The following is a 14,888-nucleotide window of genomic DNA, read 5'->3' on the forward strand; positions in this document are numbered from 1 at the left end:
AACGGACAGCGCGAGGGGGGGGCGCGAACGGACAGCGGGAGGGGGGGTGGAAATGGGCACACGGACAGCGACACCCCACTCCTACAAAAGACACTTCGAAACTGACCAAAACATGATGGAAAAAAAAAAAGCCACCGCCGCAATGGCGTCACAAAGGGGCGGGATGAGAAAAATTTGACGGAACGCCCACGAATCGCCTCGCACAATGACGGACGCCTCTCTCTTCCAATGGCTAGCCTCCATTTATGGAGCTAGCCAATGGAAGACAAAGGCGGGAAAAAGCCACATACTTGTAAACAGGCGAAACCTAAAAATAGCCCTGGACTCACCCCCACCGCTCCATACTCTCCAGGGCTCGGGCACTTCTACACAGGAGACCAGAACCACAGGGCAATTTTAGCCAAGGTTACTCACATAACTCTGTGAAATAAATATAACAAGACAAAGTGGCCAGATCGGTTTTATTCACACTCTAATACATGAGCTGCACTTTACAGAGTTTGCCAGTAAAATTTTACTTTCGTTTTCTCGTCTCTACAGCATTGCTTTCCCTTCATTCTGTGATGTGTGCGCAGCTCGGAAACCACATGCCTAGCCACACATTAGAGAATGCAAGCTGTGAACGCATGTCTGCATGGTTGTACAGTACTTTGTGTCCCAAAAGGTAAATATTGCGGTCATCGCCCTCGTCCGCTGATTTCGCAATAAATTTGCGGCTCGCTAAATGCTGGAGGGTGTATAGTAGCATATTTAAGTATTGAGTGTGTGTATTTTGTAGAAAGTTTTGATGCAGAAACCATTTACACTGGTCCTTAGAACAACGTAGCTCTTTATCCATGTTTATATGGATTTACACTACTAAACACTGACTTCCTGGATGACAATGGCCAGTCTTTGTAACAATTGATGCGTGTTCATATCCTTCAGCTGGACTTGCAAGCAGCCCTCATTATGAGGGTTTATTTCAGGCAGTCCCCAACTGGTAATTTCACATGCACCCTCCCACATTGAAGGTGAAAATGTTTGAAAGCTGTTGAAGTTGTTGGTAAAATAATGTAATGTTTGATATTAAACAGGTGTGCTCCTCCTTTTAAATGTTGTATTCTTAATTTCAGCAGTTTTGTAACTTAAATAACCTTTCCATATAAAGCAAGCATGCTAACATAATAAGTTAATAGTTTTCTCTTTTTTCTTTTTTAAATGGACATGATTAACCCCCATTTTGTTGCTGACTGATACTGCTGTTTTTTTTAACCTCAAACATTGGGGCACTATTGACCAGTCCCCAAAGTATGTGAACAGACCACTAAAACATAGTAAACATGGCTAATCCCCAGTTGGCATATTTAGCTTTCCAATAAGATCTAGTATATGGTGCATAAAACACACCAATGGAATGGAAGGTTAAATGTCACTTGCAGACTGAAGCTGATGTTGTTCCATCCATTAGGCTAACAAGGAAAATGTAGCTACAGGTCTACATGCATAACTTGACTGCTGCAGCGTTTAAACCTGTAGGTGAAGGTGTCAAAATAACCCTTTTTGACAGAAAGGGACCCTACGGTTATATATTAGGTCACCCCTAAGCAGGCCTTGCTGCCCACAAGTTAGGGTGCCCAGTATTTAAAAGTGGAACATGTAAGAAATTAGGGTTGGCTTGTTCCTACATTAACTAGCCTGGAAAAGCTAATTTTTTAGGCTGTACCTTTTCCATAAGAAAAGTTACAGTACAATTAAAATAATTTTGTTTTAGTATCCGTATTTGTATGCATTATGTTTTGTGTAGAACAAGCTGCAAAGTATGTTATACCATTTTTGTGATATTTATTAAAAATCAAATTCAGTGGTGAAGTTGGATTTTTGATAAATACACAGTAACAGTAACTTTTAGAATATTACACTTTTCCTGCCATTACTCTAGTAGACTAATATTAGACTTCTTGAAGCTACCTTGCCAATGCTACCCTTTGATGAGGTGAGAAATAATGCTTCCAGGCCTGAGACCATGGCAGGAGTCTGACTGGACCTGATGGTCTGAGTGAGGTATGCAACCCAGCCTAATCCACGGAGGACAGTTGAGGTGGGTCCAGGAACATCACTAACTTGAAAGGGACCAACAGAAGAAGGCCTGTTCTTTTATAGTTTAGGAATCAGGACGCCCTGGAAAAGAGGGACCTTTTGAACCCAGGATACAATTTTGCAATCCTGGCTTCATTCACAGTGGAGGAGAGAGTTAGCCCTAGAACCAATTTAGTGTGGTTGATTGGGAGCGGGCTATTCTGTACCCTAGATACACCCCTCGGTGTGCCACAAGCCTTCTTTAGGAGCAGAGAGGGTTTGCCATGTTGGATTTCAGTGAGAAAGGTGCACTCTGGGGTACTTTGCAGTCCAATAAACTGGATGTGCTGGAAAAGAAGGAAGAGGTACCCTTTGGATTTTTTTACCAATTGGTTTGGGATTCTCTAGGAGCCACTCACGACCCAGACTATTAAATTGAACAAAAGCAGCACCCATTCCCCAGCTCTTCAGAATGTCTGGACCTATGGAAAAACTAAAAAAGAATTGGACCTGCTGTCCATGACCTGTTTTGCAACCTGAAAGGACTGACCTGCTTCCACTTCTACTCGGGACGGGGAAGTGGACTCCAAGGGCCAGTTGGCTGACCTTCTGTGTGGGTACAAAGACATCAAATCTGATATAGGTGTTTTCTTGTAGCCACTAGGTGACCAGTGGCAAATGGATCCTGATGGGACTGTTCTGGTGACCTCTGCTGATGTGGGTCTTGGACTTCAAGTGCTGTCCCTTAGGTCCTGGGAGCCTCAGGAGTGGCCAAGGGGAGCTAACCAAAAAGTTGGGACTACGAAAACATTCCACCTTTGGAGGATTGCCACTAACCAACTAAGGCTATCTGCTGAAGGCACAACCTCAGCAAGCAAAAAATAAGGCTGGTCCTGATCTCTGAGCTTTTTGGTGCCCAAGATAAAACTTCAGCAAACCAGCACAGCTAAGGTATCTGGCGTTTGTATGATTTTTCCTGGCTAAAGTTTGCAGGCTTGTCCCACTAGAGATTTTCAAACTCCAAAAAAGTCTGAACATAGAAATATTGAAGGTGCGAAAAGTATCTAGCCGACAAAAGGTGTTCAGCAGGTGCGAAATTTGAATTTTGCTGCTCTGGGCTTTTCCTGCCAAAAACAACAGACTCGGCAGGACCTCAAACAACATCCAACTTGGACAGAACTTCATCAGATACAGACTTCAGCCTTTCCCCTTTCGAATTCCTATTAAAAAAGCCTCCCACAGAAGTTAACTTCTTGGACTGGGTCTTCATACTAGGCTCAGCTGCTTGTGGCGCATCGCATACGCTCTGAATTTGAGCGCAAGTCCTGATGTACTGCTCCCACAGATGCTTTTTTGACTTAAAAATGTCAAAAATTCTCCGATCCCCTTTTTGGATTCTGAACATTTCGGAGTTGGTGTCGTTTTTTTATAACATTGTTCTTGATTTGTAGGAATTGGTTGTTGGATTTCTTTTTCTATAGTCTGTAGATTTGTTTTTTTGTTACTGGTTTGGTACTGCTAAATACTTTACACAATTTGCTAAGTTACACCAGCCCACTCTGTCATAGCTACCAGGGGTTGAGCCCAAGTTTACATTATTGAAACTGTGTTTAACAGGGAAAGTTGTGGACTTATTACTTGTAGTGGTCTCCTGTCCAGCTCAACTAATAGCCCATTTTCTTACAACATGTTCTAGTCATTCAGTCTTATGATTGGTTAGTGACCCGCAGTAGAGGCATTGAAGTTGACTAAAATTAGTCTCCCTTTTACGTTGCACAAATTGCAAATATTCTGAGTTATTTGAAAGCAGCTAAGCTGAGATTTGCTATGACATCAACAGTAATCCGGATACTCCTACGAAACGCAAATGTTTTTAGTTATATTGTTCAGATTTTCCTTAGAATACATTGTAATTGGTTAGTATGAAAAATGTTTACTTTGACATTGAATATGATGTATGCTGTTGGAATAAGAAATGTATATTTCAAATGCTATAAAATGTCTAATGTTTTTTTCTTTTTCTCAGTGGGAAGCAAAGGTTCAACAAGGAGAACGAGAATTTGATCAGATCTCGAAAACCATACGCAAAGAAGTTGGAAGGTTTGAGGCATGTATATTTGCTCCTAAGAACACTTGTATTTTGACCATAAGCTGAGTCGTAGCATCATTGTAATGAAACTTTGTGTTTCATGATTACTAATCTGCATTCATGTATATTACAGAAACAACGAGTAAAGGACTTTAAAACTGTTATCATCAAGTACTTAGAATCATTAGTCCAAACACAACAACAGGTATGGTTATTGTTGACATGAATATTTAAATATCAACATTCACTGTTTTTTTTATTTCATACTTAATTGACAAAGCTTAAACTATTTTCATTTGATGTTAAGTAATATAGAACTCGAATTTGTAATGGATGTGTAGTTTATTTTGTTTTTTATTTTTTAGAACTGATTTTGAAAAGGCATGCAGAATGTTTGTTTACATCGCATAAGAATCCAGTATACAAAACTGATGAAAAACATGTTATAGATGTATGTGTATGTAAACACACATACACAGAGATTAGTATGCTGCTTATTAACCTTGTAAAATGTGGAAAGGAGCAATTGTTCAATAGAGCTGAAGCCTCAAATGTGTCATGAGGTTCCTTCTCTCAAGAACTGTAATAAATAGCATAATGCATTTCATGGATTTGCATGTACAGTTTGTCCTGCTGTTCTTTCAAATGAATGCACGAAGAAATCCCCTGAAGGAAAAGATTTCTGTAGAGTATTTTGAGATTAGCTTTAAAGGATATATCTGCTAACCTAGTTACATGCAATACATTGCAAATCAGTAATAGATGATATCAGATGTGAGGCATGCTTCTGTGTGTATGAATATCAAGTTTACTTTATTAATAACGTAAGGGTATTGATCACACAAAGAAAACAGGGCCAAACAGTTGAATCAAGTCTCACTTTTCCTTAGTAACACTCGGATCAATACTTGAAAGTCCCAGAATAGTGACCTGAGGTGCCACGGGGATAACTAATAATATTGTCCTCCTTCTCCTTATAGTTGAAAAAAGATTACTTTGAGACAAGGGATTTGCACCTCCTTATAATAATTGTGATGATCTCTGTGTCAATGTTTCGTTCCCCAGTTGTCTGAAAAGTACATGGGACCATCCGCAGGAGCACTTTCATATGACCATCTAGCAAGAACCTACCACTGCTCTTTCATGGTGGTGCGGAACCTAAAAGACACTTAATTCCACATCCCAATTTATCTTGGCCACTACTTGTACACTACCACTTCAGAGTTTTATCCTTAAAGGTCACTACAGCTCCAAGCATGTTCACAAAGCATCTAGCAGTGGTTACCTTGAATATGTGCATAAACACCATTCACATCATTCCATGTCTAGATGACTCACAAGAGTAGCAGCATACAATATCTAGTAAACACTCAAAAAGCTGTGTCCTTACTTCACAAGATGGGATTCACCACCAACTGCAAAAAGTCCCACCTCCAGTCCCAACAGATTTAGCCATTCCTAAGGTCCATACTCAACTCTTTCCCTGGGAAAGCATACCTCAACCAAGAGAAGGTGATGGCATTCTAAAAGCTGCTGCCTCTTTTTAGGGCTCGGCCTACGTCACGACTGCGTCAGCAGGGGGGCGGAGCTCCGAGCTCCTATTGTTAAGGGGTTCTGAATCGTGCAGGAAAAATTCCTCAGTGCGCGAGATTTTTCAGTAGTTTTTTTCGAATCTGCATGGTAATTGGTCTTCGCGGTGCTGTCTTTCTAGTAGCCTTCACGCAATAGGCTATATGTTATTCATTTTGGCCACTTTCGCCATATTTTGTGTGGTTATGCGCACGGGAGTGTTATAAATTTCAATTAGCTGTCAGGGGGCCGCGGTAATGTAATCCAGATGTTCTGGGCGCGTTCACCAGTCTGCAGTGAATGGCGCGCGTTCGTGCTTGTTCTGTGTTCTCCTTCTACCAAAGACATTACTCGCTTTTCCTCTTTTCATGCAGATCTGGTTTTCTTTACTGACTATAGCTGTGTTTATATAGACGGTGGCTTCAGTTGTGCAGCAGGTGCAGTGGCACCAGTGTGGCGTAGTTACCATTCGTGGAGCAGGTGCAGTGTTATCAGTGTTACTTAGCTATGATTGCGCAGCAGGTGTAGTACCACCAGTGTGGCGTAGCTACCATTGTGCAGTAGGTGCAGTGGCACCAGTGTGGCATAGCTACGCTTGTGCAGCAGGTGCAGTGGCACCAGTGTGGCATAGCTACACTTGTGCAGCAGGTGCAGTGGCACCAGTGTGGCATAGCTACACTTGTGCAGCAGGTGCAGTTGCACCAGTGTGGCATAGCTACCCTTGTGCAGGAGGTGCAGTGGCACCAGTGTGGTGTAAGTATCTTTGGTGAGCAGGTGCAGTGGCACCAGTGTGGCATAGCTACACTTGTGCAGCAGGTGCAGTTGCACCAGTGTGGCATAGCTACCCTTGTGCAGGAGGTGCAGTGGCCCCAGTGTGGTGTAAGTATCTTTGATGGAGCAGGTGCAGTGTTACCAGTGTGGCGTAGGCGTAGCTACCATTGGTGGAGCAGGTGCTGTGGTACCAGTTTAGTGCAGCAGGTGCAGTGGTACCAGTGTGTGGTAGCTACTATTGGTGGAGCAGGTGCAGTGGTAGTGTTGCTTAGCTATGATTGTGCATGCATAGCTAAACTTGTGCAGCAGGTGCAGTTGCACTAGTGTGGCATAGCTACCCTTCTGCAGGAGGTGCAGTGGTACCACTGTGGCATAGCTACCATTGTGCAGCAGGTGCAGTGCTACCAGTGTGGTGTAAGTATCTTTGGTGGAGCAGGTGCAGTGTTACCAGTGTGGCGTAGGCGTAGCTACCATTGGTGGAGCAGGTGCTGTGGTACCAGTTTAGTGCAGCAGGTGCAGTGGTACCAGTGTGTGGTAGCTACCATTGGTGGAGCAGGTGCAGTGGTGGTGTTGCTTAGCTATGATTGTGCAGCAGGTGCAGTGGCGCCAGTGTGTGGTAGCTGCCGTTGTGTAGCAGGTGCAGTGTTATCAGTGTTACTTAGCTATGATTGTGCAGCAGGTGCAGTTGCACCAGTGTGGCATAGCTACCCTTGTGCAGGAGGTGCAGTGGCACCACTGTGGCATAGCTACCATTGTGCAGCAGGTGCAGTGGCACCAGTGTGGTGTAAGTATATTTGGTGGAGCAGGTGCAGTGGTACCAGTGTGGCGTAGGCGTAGCTACCATTGATGGAGCAGGTGCTGTGGTACCAGTTTAGTGCAGCAGGTGCTGTGGTACCAGTGTGTGGTAGCTACCATAGGTGGAGCAGTAGCAGTGGTAGTGTTGCTTAGCTATGATTGTGCAGCAGGTACAGTGGCACCAGTGTGTGGTAGCTGCCGTTGTGTAGCAGGTGCAGTGTTATCAGTGTTACTTAGCTATGATTGTGCAGCAGGTGCAGTTGCACCAGTGTGGCATAGCTACACTTGTGCAGCAGGTGCAGTTGCACCAGTGTGGCATAGCTACCCTTGTGCAGGAGGTGCAGTGGCACCACTGTGGCATAGCTACCATTGTGCAGCAGGTGCTGTGGTACCAGTTTAGTGCAGTGGTAACAGTGTGTGGTAGCTACCATAGGTGGAGCAGTTGCAGTGGTAGTGTTGCTTAGCTATGATTGTGCAGCAGGTGCAGTGGCACCAGTGTGTGGTAGATGGCGTTGTGTAGCAGGTGCAGTGTTATCAGTGTTACTTAGCTATGATTGTGCAGCAGGTGCAGTGGCACCAGTGTGGCGTAGCTATCATTGGTGCAGCATGTGCAGTGGTACCGGTGTGGTGTAAGTATATTTGGTGGAGCAGGTGCAGTGGTACCAGTGTGGCGTAGGCGTAGCTACCATTGGTGGAGCAGGTGCTGTGGTACCAGTTTAGTGCAGCAGGTGCAGTGGTATCAGTGTGTGGTAGCTACCATAGGTGGAGCAGTTGCAGTGGTAGTGTTGCTTAGCTATGATTGTGCAGCAGGTGCAGTGGCACCAGTGTGTGGTAGATGGCGTTGTGTAGCAGGTGTAGTGTTATCAGTGTTACTTAGCTATGATTGTGCAGCAGGTGCAGTGGCACCAGTGTGGCGTAGCTATCATTGGTGCAGCATGTGCAGTGGTACTGGTGAGTGGTAGCTACCCTTGGTGGAGCTGGTGCAGTGGTAGTGTTGCTTAGCTATGATTGTGCAGCAGGTGCAGTGGCACAAGTGTGTGGCGTAGTTACCATTCGTGGAGCAGGTGAGGTGTTATCAGTGTTACTTAGCTATGATTGCGCAGCAGGTGTAGTACCACCAGTGTGGCGTAGCTACCATTGTGCAGCAGGTGCAGTGGCACCAGTGTGGCATAGCTACCCTTGTGCAGGAGGTGCAGTGGCACCACTGTGGCATAGCTACCATTGTGCAGCAGGTGCAGTGGCACCAGTGTGGTGTAAGTATCTTTGGTGGAGCAGGTGGAGTGGTACCAGCACTGGCACCAGTGTGATATAGCTATCATTACTGGAGCAGGTGCAGTGGCACCAGTGTAGCGTAGCTACCATTGTGCAGCAGGTGCAGTGGCACTAGTGTGGTATAGTTATCATTAGTGGAGCAGGTGCAGTGGCACCAGTGTGGTATAGCTATCATTAGTGCAGCAGGTGCAGTGGCACCAGTGTGGCGTAGCAGGTGCAGGGGCAACAGTGCAGTGTAGGTACCATTGTTCAGCAGGTGCAGTGGCACCAGTGTGGTGTAGGTACCATTGCTGCAGTAGGTGCAGTGGCACCAGTGTGGCGTAGGTACCATTGCTGCAGCAGGTGCAGTGGCACCAGTGTACCACATTGGTGTAACACACTCACCACCACACACTCACTCCCACAGGCTCACCACCACACGCTCACCACTACACACACAACCACACACACAACAACACACCACCAGCCGTCAGTGCACGCTTTCACCAGGGCCAAACACCACCAGCCATCAATGCACGCTTTCACGAACCACAAACACCACCAGGCGTACAACACCAGCCGTCAGTGCATACTTTTACAAGGCGCACTCACCAGCAACCGTCAGTGCACGCTTTCACCAAACACACACACCATCAGCCATCTGTGCACGCTTTTACCAACCACACACCCACCAGCCGTCAGTGCACCCTTCCACCAGGCACACACACCTCCAGCCGTCAGTGCAGTCTTTTACCAAGCACTCACACCACCAGCCATCAATGCACAATTTCTACAGGCAGTCACACACACCACCAGCCATCAGTGCACGCATCAATTGTTAACGCATCCACAATTAAACTTGTAAACTTGGGGATTTATAGAGCGCAGTTGTTGCCCATGGGCGTCCAAGCGCTAGGGAAAACGTAGACCTACAGTGCACATGGAGAGGAGAGAAAGATAGCAGAGTTTAGCAAACAGATGCGAAGAGATGAGTCTTCAGTTGTTTGCGGAAAGTATTACGGTTCTGGATGGCTCTAAGATGCAGTGGTAGGGCATTCCAAGCCTTCGCTGCGTTGTACATGAACGTTCTTCCGCCTGTTCTGGATCTCTTTATTCTTGGGACGACTGCCAAGAAGGTCTGGCTAGAGCGGAGATTCCGTTTCGGGATGTACTGACAGATCAGGTTACGGGTGATGATAGGACCCATGTTCCAGAAGGCTTGGTGGGCTATACATAGCGCCTTGAATAGAACCCTTTGTCGGACCGGTAACCAATGAAGGCTTATTAAGCCGGTCCTAACTGAGTGTCTGTGAGGGATTTTAAGTAAAAGGCGAGCAGCGCTGTTCTGAACAGTTTGCAGCCTACGAAGGGTATATTCAGGTGCACCCAGGTAGAGTGTGTTGTTAAAATCGAGCCGGGAGTGGATGAGTCCTTGGATGGCTGCCTGTTTGGCTTCCAGGGGGAGGATAGGGAAGATTTTGTTTAATACCCTCAGAATGGAAAAGCAAGTAGCTGAAAGCTTAGTGGCTTGAGTATTGAAGGAGAGTGTGCCGTCCAGCCATACCCCAAGACTTTTGATTGCGTTTTTAGGGGTTGGCGGCAGACCTAGGCTGGGGGGCCAAAGGGGAAGGGGGAGTGCCGGTTCTGAGGGTCCTAGGAGCATTAGCTCGGTTCAATTAACTATTGTAGCAATCTCAGTATGGTACACTTTACTTTTAAACATATTCATGTAAAGCACAGCATGCCACCATTGCTACAATTTCAATCTAACCCACATAATTCCACTACACACCACATGCACACACTCCATAACACATGGCGAAAAGACATTGCCATTTACAATGCCATTAGCTCAAACTCAAATAAATCTGAGCCCGATTGCATTTCCAATGCTTGTTCAGAATGGATGTCCTCTTCCAGGAAGGATGGTAATATGGTTATTAGGGATGATGGCTTTTTGTATTGCCATAATGACACACGCCATTCTAGATAAGCACCAACTTCAATTGTCACAAGCAGAGGGTCAGTGGGAGGATCTAGTGTTGGTAAAAAACAAAACTCAGAGCGCTCTACTATGGTGGAACCGCAACAAGTTGTTGCTCAGCTGGCCTTCCCTTGACCACTTCCACATGTGACCGTTCGCGTGGACAAGCTTACCTCCACTGTATGTCTGTGCTAGGCACCTGGACCCTACAATATCAGATCTACTACTTGGAGACCTTGCCCATCTGCCTACCCCTAAGAGCTTTTATCAAGCTCCCTAAGAGTTTCCTCCAGCCCTTAGTGGGCACAACAGTCCTCATAAAGATGGACAACATAACCATGTTCTACATCAAAGAATAGAGTGGGACTCACTCCCCCAGCTGTCTGCACTCATCCAGGAGATTTGGCATTGGGTCATTCACAACATTCCTCGGTCACCAGAGTATTGGAGGTTGTCGGTGTGGGGACAATGTTGCAGACCTACTATCAACAAGTCCATAAAATCAGAACTGAGTCCACCTGTACTTCACAGGTACTCCATTAGTGGGACACCCCGACCATCAACCTGTTCGCCATTCCCCAAATCACAAAATGCCTAAGCTTTGCCTCCAGGTGCCCACACTCAAAATCCATGTGCAATGGATGAACTGATCTGGGAAATTTGCTTATGCTTTTCCACCTTTCTCTCACCACATATGTGGTTAGGGAAATGAGACACGAGTTCATGATCCTCATCCTATAGGCGCCGATCTGGGCTCCAGAGATGTCGGTCAGCCCAGTCGAGAAATAGCTGCGGAGGCCGGACTCACTCTGCATCAGGGTCAGCTCAGACGCCTAAACTCCAAACAGCTCAGTCTAACATTTTGGCACCTGAGGTCCTATAGTTTGGATACCTTAAGCTCCGGTCGCAATATATGCTTATTCTGCATGAGGCACGCAAGCAGGCTATGCACCTGCTATGCAGCAAAGTGGAATACGTTTGTCCACTACTGCATCACTAAAAACAGAGATCGCTGAAGTTCTCTGTACAAGGCATAATCTGTTACCTGTTATATGTGTAGATGGAAGGGTTAGCATACACTTCAGTCCATCTACAACTGACTGCAGTTGCAGCATACATCCAAAACAGGTAATGTGTCCCATTTCTAAAATCCCTGCCATTAAAGCCTTCATGGTATACCTCCCAAAGCCCCTCAATGCCATATTGTATTGTATTGTAATTGCATTTATTTAGTGCTTACTACCCCTGTTGTGGATCTTAGTTAGGTTTCACACGGGTCATGGGCCCACCCTTCGAACAACTCTGCTAATGTGAGCTGCAGCTCTTGTCATAGAAGGTGATCTTCTTGCTAAGTTACCTCTCTGAGACGCATCAGTTATTTGCAGGCTTTAGACATGAAATTAGCTTTTATTCCGTTCCATAGGGACAGGGTGATCATTAAAACCAGTCCCAAATTCCTGCCAAAGGTAGTCTAACCTTTTCTCAGTTTTTCAAGCCATTGAGCTGTCTGTCTTCTTCCATTACACCGAATGCGTAGTTGAAATGGCTTTACACACACTTGATGTTAATGGGGCGCTCATGTACTACATTGACAGTACTATGTCCAACTTTTCGTAGCCTTTGCTAACCTCATGTGGGACACTCCATCTCCAGGTGATGCACTGCAATGTGGATTAAGTGTATAACAAACCAGCAGTGCCAAAGCCAAGGGCACACTATCTGTGCCTCCTAAAGCATCTTCCTAAAAGGGAGAAACTCTGACATTTTTAGATAATATCCATTTAGGATATATCGTTAAAAACTGCCACATGTCGACTCCACATACATTCATGAAACACTACTGTGTGGTCTTTCAAGCCTGTCAACAGACTGTTAAAAAGCTTGTTTCAAACACCTGCATCATCTGATCGCTAACCACTGCTTTAGGGAGAAACTGCTTTACAGTCTGTGCAGAGCATTTGCAACTACAACTACAGCCACACATGCCATGAACAGAAAATGTTTCCCTGTAACCAGGTATTCGAAGTATGCAGTGCTGTAGATTCACATGCATCCACCCTCCTTCCTAGAAGGTAGAGATGACCACAGATGTTTTTACTATTCCTTTCCAACTTTAATTTATTGTCTTTGACACTACACTACACTACACTTAGACTACTCACCAGCAGAGTGGAAACAATCTGAGGTGGAATCTTTGTCATGGCGCATTGTATATTGAGGGAGGAGTTGCAGCAGGTTTTGTGACTGCAAACTTTTTCAAAGAAAAACAAGTTGCAAACACCCAGGCCCAACACTAGATAGCAGGGGTATGCACAGCATGGGAATTTACATCTCTACTTGCTAAGAGCAGATGGTTACAGGGCAGTAACATTTGCTGAAAAAACTGCACAAAGCCTCCCAAAAAAATTCCAGTTCATTAATCCTTTGAATATTTGTGCAAACAGGTCCACCATTTGGTATGTTTTGTGGACCATAATGTGGATCAAACGTCTGGGGCAAATGAGGGTGGTAGCATTCTGTGCATTGCCCACCCACTCTAGGCTTTATTGAACACATCAGAGGGGTAAAAAATGATTTTTCTACTCTACGAAAAACCTCAAAAAGAGATCTGAGGACCAATATTAAAATTTTGTGGGCAATCTTAGGGAGAGCAAATATGTGCACCCCTCGGTCCCTGCAGACTAAACAACTTTTTTTTTAAAATGAGGGACGGCTTGAAGTCCTAATCGAAAGACATTGGGGAATGGCGTAAGTAACTGGTCTACTTTGGACACAGCTTACAGCTGTGACAATATGTTACCCAGGGCGTAGGGCCTGGTCAAATGTCTGTTTCCGTGCAATGCACTCTGGGAATATATAAAAAAAAGTGTTAAGCAGGTAGTGTTGGCACAGGCATGACCAAAGGCCACATCCTGTTTTCACTACAGGGACATACCAAAATTATCCTAAAGCTGGAATAACCATTTATTTTATTTTTGTGTTTTATAGAGCGCGAACTAGACCTGCAAGGGTATCTGAGCGCTTTATAGGATTGACAAGTGGTATACAAAAGACTTAGTGGGGTGGGTACATTAGGGATAAAATAGATACATTTTACAAGAAACAAGCAGTCTCAGATCCCAGGGTGTATACATTTGGGATGAAAACAGGTAGATATATTTTACAAGAAACAAGCGGTTTCAGATCCCAGGGTGGGATGCCCAGAGGTGCCGGGTGGATATCATCCTGAAAAAACACGGTGAGGCCGTAATAGGAGGCAGAACAAAGTTGCTGAGGTGACTGTAATGCAAGGGTTAGGAGAGGAATTTGGCCATTAGGAAGGTTTTGGCCTCCTTTTTGAAAGCGTGCCAGAGACTGTATTCTTCTAATTGGCGGACGGGAGTGAGTTCCAAATTTTGGTGCGGCCCCAGAGAATTTCTGATTGTACTTTTTTTTTCCGCAAGCGTGCTGGCTGGAGCAAGAGGTCTCTGGCAGACCAGGAGTTTCTGGCTCTTCCGGTTATTACGAGTTTATGGGCGAGAAATGCAGGGGAATTGGAGTATTTGTGAGTTATGCAAGCCAGCTTAAGTTGGATTCTGGCTTCAAGAGGAAGCCAATTCAGAGCTTTAAGGTGCGGAGATGTGGTCGAATTTCTTTGAACCTGTTAGGAGTCCGGCGGCAGCATTGAGGATGGCTTGTAATGGGGCCAGGGAGATCTTGGGTAGGCCAGCAAGGGTAGTGCATCCATATTCAAGTATGGAAATGACTAGTGCCTGGATTGCCATTTTTAGGTCGGCTGTGTCAAGGAAAGGTTTCAGGTTTCTTAGGTAGCTGAGGTGAAATCTGGCTGTTTTGGCCATCGAGTTGAAGTGGCCACGCGTATTCAAGCTGACGTCTTCTGGTAGGAGATACAGGCGGTGCGTAGCCCTTCTGCGAGCGGTTCAAGGTAAAGGTTGAAGGGTGTAGGGGACAGGGTTGATCCTTGGGGGACTCCAACCGTGATCTGAGAGGGAGTGGACAAAGTACCAGGATCTCGGAGCGGTTCTGGAGGAAGGACCTAAACCATTCAAGAACAGGGCCATCCAGTCCCATCCTAATTTTGAGGCCTTCAAAGAGTTTTTCGTGGTTGACTGTATCGAAAGCCGAGGATAGATCTAGGAGGATTATGAGACCAGTTTTGCCTTGGTCAAGGGCTTGGAGGGCATCATCCATTATGTGGAGGAGGGTTGTTTCAGTGCTGGGCCCAGGTCTGATCCCGGATTGGAAGTCGTATAGTAGATGGAAGATGGGGATGGGGATGTGTTGGCTCAGCTGTTGTTGCACACATTTCTCCAGAACTTTAGCTAGGAGTAGGATATTAGATATAGGTCTGTAGTTGTCAGGGGAAGCAGG

The 14,888-nt window shown here is 45.5% G+C and overlaps 1 protein-coding gene across 2 annotated transcripts in view; it reads left to right on the forward strand.

Annotated features, from left to right (window-relative positions):
* SNX2 (sorting nexin 2) overlaps nucleotides 1-14,888 on the forward strand; it is a 416,319-nt gene that overhangs the window by 388,348 nt on the left and 13,083 nt on the right. For both annotated transcript variants that reach the window (XM_078675570.1, XM_078675571.1), the window contains exons 13-14: nucleotides 4,085-4,165; nucleotides 4,281-4,352. In XM_078675570.1, coding sequence (XP_078531696.1) covers nucleotides 4,085-4,165; nucleotides 4,281-4,352 — 153 coding nt within the window. The remainder of the gene's footprint in view (nucleotides 1-4,084; nucleotides 4,166-4,280; nucleotides 4,353-14,888) is intronic.

Source organism: Lissotriton helveticus, chromosome 2_1, assembly GCF_964261635.1.
Source record: "Lissotriton helveticus chromosome 2_1, aLisHel1.1, whole genome shotgun sequence".
Lineage (NCBI taxonomy): Eukaryota > Metazoa > Chordata > Amphibia > Caudata > Salamandridae > Lissotriton > Lissotriton helveticus.